The sequence below is a fragment of the Echinops telfairi genome, unplaced genomic scaffold, assembly GCF_000313985.2.
Source record: "Echinops telfairi isolate 266 unplaced genomic scaffold, ASM31398v2 ScPeMD7_2010;HRSCAF=2546, whole genome shotgun sequence".
Lineage (NCBI taxonomy): Eukaryota > Metazoa > Chordata > Mammalia > Afrosoricida > Tenrecidae > Echinops > Echinops telfairi.
In genome coordinates this window covers 17625891-17635427 of record NW_022105908.1, presented here as the reverse complement: position 1 = coordinate 17635427, position 9537 = coordinate 17625891, and the positions used below count along the sequence as shown (strand labels likewise).

The 9537-nt window shown below is 57.1% G+C and overlaps 1 protein-coding gene across 1 annotated transcript; it reads right to left on the bottom strand.

Moving 5' to 3' along the window:
* Positions 1 to 236: 236 nt before the first annotated feature.
* NATD1 (N-acetyltransferase domain containing 1) lies at positions 237 to 8964 on the bottom strand. Its single transcript, XM_045293308.1, has 4 exons — positions 8885 to 8964; positions 8340 to 8529; positions 6167 to 6412; positions 237 to 953 (listed from the first exon to the last, which is right to left on the bottom strand). Exons 1-4 carry the CDS (start codon positions 8962 to 8964, stop codon positions 837 to 839), a joined length of 633 nt encoding a protein of 210 aa, XP_045149243.1. The 3' UTR covers positions 237 to 836.
* Positions 8965 to 9537: the final 573 nt, after the last annotated feature.

Below are 9537 nucleotides of genomic sequence, written 5' to 3'. Positions count from 1 at the left end.
GTGCTCAGCCAGCCCTTCTCTTTCTCAGGCAGACTGTTTCTTGCCCCTGGCTACACCCGCCCCTCACCCCAGGGCGCAGAAGTAGGAGAAAGAGGGGTGGCCCTGGTGGGGGCCAACATCTGGCACAACCACCCCACCCCCACCCCCCCGACATTTGGCACACAAGGTTTCTATTGCTCCTCTGGCCTCACCCCCCGCCCCCAGCCCCACCCCAGCTGCAGAAAGGACACCGAGCATGGAAGCGGCTCAACCATCCTGCTGGTACATGGTTCACCCCTCGCCCCCCCAGGAAGCCCAGAGCCAAGACCAGCAGGGGAGTTCCCCAGGCTGGCCGCAGACACATCTCTGTCCACGCTGTGTCCTGGCCCTCACCGGCACACCCATCACAGGCGAGAGCAGGCTGGAGCAGCCTCTACAGTGAGCACGTTACGACCCCTGCTGCCCGGTCCCCCTCTTCACTACGTCAGCCGGCTCCCATCCATCGCAGCCTGCGCCAGCCCCGCTCTCTTGGCACAGCTGTTCTCAGCCTGCCATCCCTACCCCCTGCCCCTCTGCAGGCAACGGGGAGCCAGGGGCCGGCCTGGCTTGTGGAGGGAGCCTGTGTGGTGGGGAGGACAAGGCCAGGAGGTGGGGAGGACAGTGGTAGGGAGAGTGTCCTGGGCCTCCTGTGAAAACAAATGGGCACCCCGGTGGTCTGGCGATCGGGCCGGAGAGGCACCCTTATACAGAAGAATGAGTCTGGTCCTGGCAGGGCCGAGGTTCCCTGAGAGGGCACGGTGGTCAGCGAAGGCCGGATGAAAGGTCCGAGGCAGAGTGCTTCCGCCTGGAGGCGGAGGTTACGGCTGCACGCGCTCCAGGTACTGCGGCAGGGGGTTCTCCTTGACGTACTTCTGGATGTACCAGCACGTGAGGTGGGCCTTCAGGTCCTCCTCCACCACGAAGTCCAGCGCAGCCTGGGAGCCGGCGGAGAGAGGAGAGCGTCAACGCCACGCAGCTCAGGCCCTGAGTGCCTCCCACGGCTATGCTGCCCCAGCAGCCACTCACTGAAGAGGGGTGGCCGCTCTGCCTCCTCCCTGCTCGGCCTGCCCCAGCCCTTGGGACTGCCCACAGGATTCTGGCCACACCCCTGGGGAGGCTGGATGTATCAACACCGCCCTCCCCCATGTGTCTGACAAGAACCAGTCCCAGCCCACTACTCTCCAAAGAGCATCAACGGAAAGCGTCTGTCTGAAGAAACACGAACCACACATGGTATCCCCCATCCCATTCCGTGCAGGCTGGGCTGCGGTGGGCGGGCGGGTGGCAGGAGCCCAGTCACAGCATCGCATGGTCCAGAATTCAGCTTTGGCTGTGAGATGTGGGCAACTGTCTTATTCTGTGATACCGGCCCCCCCCTCCCGCCCCTCCCCCATCAGCAGAATGGGAAGAGGACTAGGTCCCAGGACACAAGCCTGCCCAGAGAGCTCCAGGAATCAATGCCCGCAGCGTTTGGTGCAGCTCCTGGTACCAAGTGGACAGGTGCCACCAAAGGAGCCCTGAGAGCTCCAGGAATCAATGCCCGCAGCGTTTGGTGCAGCTCCTGGTACCAAGTGGACGGGTGCCACCTAAGGAGCTCTTATGCTGCGACACAGCTGTGACGGCTTTCCTGAGCATCTGCTGAAGCAACTTCGACACCGATCCCGGGGCATTGGCTTCCACAAGACGCCCAGCTCCGGTGCCCTCCCTAAAGGCCTGCCAGGGAGCTCTTATAGTTCTTAGGCTGTCATTTCACGTTTTAATGCAAGAGGACAGACATGTCTAACCAACAGCAAAGATGAGAGACAAGTGGAAGAGGAGAGCATGACAGGAGTCTGGGGACCCAGGAGGGCTTCAGCATTGAAGTGATTCTGCCCCAACCGGGTCCCAGAGGTAAGCTTGTGGCTGTGGCTATAGGGCAGGGGAACCTCAGGGTTGAGGGTCACGGTCAGGGTTGCCCCACTGTCCCGTTCTGTCTGGCACAGTCCCTGGAAGGCAGGCCCCTGTGGCAAGATCCGATGCCAGCAGCCCACGGAGCCGTGGGTAGCACTGTCACCTTGATGGGCAACATCAGCAGCAGAGAGAGGTTATGAGGTCTGGTAGGCATCACACCAGCCCCTTCCACCACCCTCCCTTCCTGCAGGACCCCTTCCTGCAGGACCCCCTCCTGCTTCTCCAGCATCTAAGAGGGTCTGGGGCACACTCGGCATCCACTCAAACCCAACGAACAGCCTCTGGTCTCCGTAGACAGGGGAAAGGAAGGGCGCCCGAACCAAAGAGGAAGTATTTGGGCATCGGGGGCAGGTGGGAAACAAAACACTAGAATGTCCGAGGGAAGCCAGGGCTCTGTATCTAGGGACAGCTGTCCTTTCAGGGTCTCTGTGGGGGTCACTCTAACCTGGCTACGTCACGTTGAGGCCCACGCAGAGAGAGGTGGGAGACAGGGCCTCCCTGACTCAGAAGGCTACCAAGGATGGAGGAGACACAGGTGCCCAGGGCTGCCCCACAGGGACCGTGGGCTTGGGGAGGGGATCCCAGCTCCCTCCATAGTTACATTTTAATGGGGTCCCCGAGTGAAGCACGGCCAGCAGGCGGCTGGGTCAGCAGGCACAGGGGATGGTGTTTGCACAAATTGCCTTCAGAGAGGAAAAGGGTGTGTTTGTATGTGTGATAGAACATTTTTCTGACCATGAATTCTAATAAATTTTTTTTGAATTGGGCTTATCAGATAGATTCTGGGCTCCCACTTAAGTCTAGTCCCAATCCAGGGAAAGTTTCTCTAGCATGGCCGGCTGGGTACCCGCCTTCATGAAGTGATCACTGAAGATGTAAAGGCGCTGCAGGTGATAGCTTTGTTTTTATCGCTTCCGTTGGGTTTCCCAGTTTGTGAAGCCCAGGAGGAGTGGAGGCACAGTCAATAACTGATGCAATGGTTTATCGGGGAAGTGCAGGGAGGGTGGGAGGTGGGAAGGGAAAGGAGGCTTGGGGAACAAGCACTGAGAACGGGAGGGGGAGGGAGCACTAGAACTGATGGTGATGCTGTATAAACAACTCATTTTGAAAGTGACTTAACCATGGACGTGCAGGATATGTGAATACTATCGAGAAACTGCTACTAAAAAGGAAGCCAAACTTGACCAATGGTTACCCTGGGGAAAGAGTTGTTGCTTAGGGGCAGTGAGTTCTTGTCCATGGTGGTGGGATAATTTGAAAAGGGGTGTCAATAATGGTTGTACAACACGAGAGTATAATCAACGGCGCTGAGTTATACATGTAGAAGTCGCTGAATCGGAGAATGTTCTTTTTGTGTGTGTATCTTTTTGCCACAGTTAGAAAATAATAGTCACGTGAATAACTATGTGCACAAGGAAGAAGCAAATGGTCTAGAATTGAACGTGGTGACAGTTGTACAACTCTTCTTGACAGGATAGAATCATTGAATTGCATAACGTGTCGATGAAGGGCTAATAAAACTTAAACAATTGGGCTTAGCAAGGACTGAGACGTGTGAGTGCCCATATTCCCTGCAGCTTTCCTCGGCTGTCCCCAGGCTGAAACCACCCACGTGTCCATCGGGAGGTGGATGGGTAGACGGACGGGCAGAGCTCCACGATGGAATAGTATTTGGACATAAAAACAGATGAAGTCCTGGCATGTGCCCCAGCATACGTGAACCTTGGAAACATTATGCCGAGTTTAACTAGGGAGCCTGTTACAAAGGGGCAGAGAAGGTATGATTTCATATATATGAAATGTCCCAAATTAGAAGATTAATTAGAAATATTCTGGATATGAGAATTTGGGGGAAGAAGGAACGGAGAGGCCAGAGTTTCCGGCCCAAATGAGAGTGCTAGGGGAGACCTGAAGGGGGTGGGGGGCAAACACCAGAGGTCATGAAAAGGATGCTGGCCAGCAGGCAGGAGACTGGCCCCGAGAACCAGGGGCAGGGCAGAGCTCTACCAGGGGCAGGGCAGAGCTCTAACAGGGGCAGGGCAGAGCTCTCACCCCAGCTGCAGTTCCACTAAGAAAACCGAAGCACAGGGTGGTTTGATCAGTTGCTCAAGGCCACCCAGCCAGAGCAGTGAGCCAGGCCTGGACTCGGAGTTTGCACGGGCGCCTTGCTCACCGAGAGGTCTTGGAGATGCGTGTGGGTAAAACGCGTGTCTTTGCAAAGGCAGCACACAGCTCATGGAAGCTACGTAAGGAGCCAGAACCAGAGCACACACTCCCACCCACCCCCGTTTTGGTGCCTAGTCTGCGCCAACACCCCACCCTCTCCCAGTCTCAGGGCCTTTGCCCCTCTGCCAATCCCTGCTCCTTTGATGCTGCTACCTGGAAGCCTCCAGAGCCTGCCCCAAGGCTGGGGCAGGGTACTCAAGGTTGCTTCAGTCTTCTAGGGCTGCCCTGCACCCCAGTGCAGGTCACACATGGTGAAAGGTTCCCAGAGCCCAGGTTCACTTGGAGGGCCGTGGGTAGCCTTGGTCCACGTCTCTCTAGCTAGTTCATGAGCCCTGACAGCGAGGGAGAAGTCAGTCTCTTCACTGACCTTGCCTTGCACACAGTGGGTGTCTCACGTCTGCTGGGACACAGGGGAGGCCACATGGGGGTGGGGTGAGGGCCAGCAGGTGTCCATCACTGAACACCTACCAGGCGCTAGTGGAGGCCCCACTGCCCCTCTCATCCTCTGCCTGGTCTCTGCAGTCCTGCAGCCTTGAAGGCTGGCCTGTCTCCATCTCCAGGTCACAGGCGCTAGCACCCTGGCCACAGGGCTCATACACCCCTTTCTCCCGTTTTTTGTAGCTTCAGACACCAACGCCCTGAAAGCACCACGGGAGGCCACAGGACCAGGACTGGAGGAAGGGGGAATGCCTTCACCCACTGGGAGATGCCGGGAGGGGGCTGAGGGTCTGCTCAGGGTGAGGGGGGCACTTCCCACTCGGGCTCCTGTTATCTCTCCACATTGCCCAGGGCATGAGTCCTCTGTGAGCCCCAGCTTCCAAATATGGGATGACCTGGAGTCATCCCCAGACAGGGCTCACAGGATGGTCAGGTAGCAAGGGTGAGAGGACGGCGGCCACTTCTACCCTTGATAACTACGACCCTAGCAGCCCAGCCAAATAAACATGGACGGGGAAGGAAGCTTCACAGTCCTCTGGAAGGAGGGTGGGAGGGAAAGCACCCACAGCGGCAGCACTGGGCCCGTCACGCCTGCAGAGCCCACTGGAGCAGCCCCCGGGGAAGTGCAAGTCACTCTTCGCTCCTGAACAGCCCCAAACCTGCTCCCCCGAAGTCCAAGGGGAGATGCTCTGGGGGATGTGCTGCCCTGAGGGGCTGGGAGAGGCACAAGGGGGACCACTTAAATGCATTCGTTCACCCAGTCACTGGGGGAATTAACGGAGCACCTACTGTGGGCCAGGCTCAGGGGTGGAGATTGGCTACTGGGTATTTGTGCAGTGCAGCGACCCTCGTAGGCAGGCACATCTTGGGGAACAGCATCCGTGGCACACACGGGACTATGCTCCCCCACCCCCCCACCCAACATCAGACCCCCATCGTTGAGGCCCTTTCCCCAGCCTCAGCTCAAACATGCAAGTCGGGCCCCGGAGCCTTTTCCTGAGCACAGGACGGTGCTAGATGAAAATGTGTTCGCTCATATTGTTTTTCCTGCCCTGGTTTTTTTATTTTTCTATACTTCGAAGAGCAGGATCACGCCATCTGCCGTCACCCCAGGAGGTTCCCCACTCAGAAATCTTCGTCTCAATTTGCTGACCGACCTCTCACAGCTGGCGACAGAAACGCGGAGGATAGCACAGCTCAGTTCCAGTGGCTTCTGGGGCACATCCCCTATCTGCCATGCCCTAGATATGCCTCCAGCACCGTAGGAGCCAGGACAGGGCAGAGCAGTGGGCTGAGGCCCAGACACAAAGGGCACTGGCTTCCTTCCGTAGTTGGGTGGGGGTGGGCGCAGCCCATCTCAGCCGGCCAAGCAGCTGGCCCAGCCCCAGCGGTGGGAGGGTGACACGGCCAAACGCCTGTCTTCAGCTCAGAATGGACACCTGACCGTGGGCGATGCTAAGAACCAGGCTGGATGCCGGAGATGCCACCCTTCAATGCCCCGCCCCCTGCACAGCCCCGCCCCTGGCTGCCCTACCTTGGCAAGGTGTTTGGCGATACCTCGCCCCCGGTAGGCGTCGGGGACCTCCGTGTGCTGCAGGTCCACGGTCCGCTTTCCAACATATTCATAGAGCAGGACGGCCCTGTCATGACAGCCTGGGTCCAGAGAGACGGGGGATACAGTGTGAGACCAGAGACCCTGCAAGGGCCCAGCTAGCCCCACTCCCGGCCTCTGCAGACTGGACGGTGAGGGTGGGTGGAGGGTCTGGGATTTGGAGCCAGGCTGTTGGAGGTAAGGCCTCTAAAACCTTGGGATGTTCCTGCAATCTCCCTGAGCCTCAGGAGTGATACAGCTTGTTATGTAACGTAAGGGTATTATTTCTAATGTTCTTTGGAAGGGCCGTTTTGAGGATCAAATGAGGTCACCGCTGACATGTTGAGAACCCTCTTTGAGCAGTGTTGTTAGCTGCCATGGACTTGTACACACCCCACCCCCACCCCGCCCCAAGCATGCAGACCCTCCGGGCAACCCCACCCACCACCTAACAAAACACTGCCCGTCCTGCCCCATGGCTGTGAAACCAGAGGGTTTCTCATGGGCCGGTATTCAGAAATAGATTGCCAGGCCTTTCTCTCGAGTCCAGCCTAACGTGGCGGCACCACGGATGCCTGTCCGGCACCACAGGGACACACAGGCCTCCACGTGGAGATGGGGTGTACTGGCCAGGTTTCCCACGCAAAATTTAGTGGTTCCTAGGACGTACCAAAGGAGCCCTCCTTAGTGGTGCAGTGGTTCTGAGTTGGGCTGTTAATCTCAAGGTCAGCAGTTCAAAACCACCAGCCACCACCACCCTCTCAGGAGAAAAATGAGGCTTTCTACTCCGGTACAGAGTCACAGTCTCAGAACTCACAGGGGCAGTTCTGCCCTGTCCTATAGGGCATGCGCTGGCATCGGTGAGCTCGGTTTTCTGGAAGGCATATCTGGGCCTTGATGGGGAGGGGAGGGGAAGTGCCCCCCGCTGCTATGTGAAAGGCAGTGGTGACCACCCTGCAACTCCAAGGGAGCAGAGACCCCTAACAGGTACACCCCAGACGACCCCGCAGGGCAGCTGTCCTCCAGCACCAGGCTGCTCTAAGATCACAGGAAGCATCTTGGCAGTGTTTGCTAACAACTGTGCTAGCATCTCAGGGTCCTTCACCCCCTCTGTGGCCCAGCTCCCGGAATCTCTATCTCAGCTAGCTCCCTCTAGAAAGTGCCAGGGTCCCATGGCGGGACAAGAGGAACAGGGTCTAGAAAGACATGGGCACTACGGTCACCCTGGCAGAGACAGTCAGTGGGTGTGGATGGACACGGACACGGGGGGACACACACACACACACACTAGAAAGTGCCAGGGTCCCATGCTGGGACAAGAGAAACAGGGTCTAGAAAGACATGGCACTACGGTCACCCTGGCAGAGACAGTCAGTGGGTGTGGATGGACACGGACACACACACACACACACACACACTAGAAAGTGCCAGGGTCCCATGCTGGGACAAGAGAAACAGGGTCTAGAAAGACATGGGCACTACGGTCACCCTGGCAGAGACAGTCAGTGGGTGTGGATGGACACGGACACACACACACACACACACACACACACTAGAAAGTGCCAGGGTCCCATGCTGGGACAAGAAAAACAGGGTCTAGAAAGACATGGGCACTACGGTCACCATGGCGGAGATAGTCAGTGGGTGTGGATGGACACACACACACACACACACACAGTGCTCGTCCTTCAAAGGTTTGCAAGGACAGAGGCCCGCGGAGGGGGGTCTTGCTGTCCCCCTGACCCCCAAGCCCTGAAGTCCTCCTATCACGGGGAACTGGTTTGTTCAACCACAATGGTTTGTTCCAGTGATTCAACCAACAAGTAAGTGTCTCTCGAGCTGCAGGCACTATGTGTGGTTCTAGGAGTACAGCTGGGAGCCAGGTGGGCGAGGGCCCGAGTCCTCACGGAGCTGCTAGTCTAGAAGGGAAGACAGATAAGAAGAAAAGCAAAGGGGTGAGGAGTGCTCTGCAGAAGCTAAACCAGGGAAGGGCGGTGGGGACGCTCTGCGGGGAGAGGAAGTCCTTAAGAGAAAGGGGACTTGGGAATGAAGACCGAGAAGACAGGGAGAGTTGGTGAAGTAACCGGGGAACAGTGCTCTCCACAGAGGGACTGGCCGGCGCGAAGGCCCCAGGCAGGAGTGAGAGACAGGCTGGCCGCCCTGGTGGCAGGGTGGAGCAGGTGAGGATGAGCCACAATGCCTTCCTCTGGGCCGCCTCTTGGCTCGGCTCCGGGACAAAGAAGTTGCTACGGTTGCCCTCGTCTTCGCCCAGCAGCTTGTTACTGTGGCCCAGGGTAAAGGCGTCCCTGCCAACAGAGCGTGGCGGTGTTTATGCACAACAGATGGCACCTCTTGTGAGGGGACTGACCAGTTTAGTCGAAAGAGGATTGGCCAGTTATTATGCAAAATACCACCCTATAAAAACAAACAAACCCCACAACTTTGATTTTGACTCAGAACTTCGACGGGCTAGGGCAGAACTGTCCTCTTGGGGTCCTATGCTGTCAATCTTCACGGGATAGGATCACGCCGTCTGCCTCTATCAGCACCCATCCCACACAGTGGAGGGGGGTCTCACTATTGTCAGGTAGAAAGGCTCCTCTCAGACTCTGAGTCCCTTCCCTGAGCACATCCTAGACCCAGGAGACAGGGCTGGGACACAGAACCAGGGAACCGTGCACGAAGATGTGGTGGCTGCCTGGCGCACACGAGGTGGCTACAGTGGCCTTCGCAGCCCCCATCGCAGTCCACGTAGGAGAGGCCTGCGGCTGGGGGTGGGAGCGGCTGCCCCCCGATACTTGGTGGTGGGACTGAAAGAACTGGAACACTTGCCCAGGCAGGGCAGGGGCCGGAGCCTGCCCTCCAGGGGCCTGCACTGCTGAGAGCGTGAGCAAGCGCAAGCAGGCTGTCCTGCTGGCCTGCACTAGGGAAGGGATGGTGTGCTCTTCATTTGGGGAGCCTTACAGACCTTTCCTGTCATGGATCCTGTTCCTGGAGCTCCCAATTCATCCTTTTCTTTTTAACCTTAGGAGCTCTGACATATAGAATTACAATCCATAGGTCCATTAGATGAAGCATACTTGTACAATTGCTGCCATCAACATTTTCAATATTCTTTCTTCTTAAACACCTTGATATCAGCTCCCCTTTATACCTTCCCACCCTCCTGAACCCTTAATATATATTATGTTGATTATGATAGGGTTTTCTTTTTCCATAACTTACATCTGCCAATGTATCCATTCATCTAAAATTCTGATGCTCGTTCCCCTCAAGTGGGGTTAGACAGTCATCATTGCTATCACCTCCCCTTC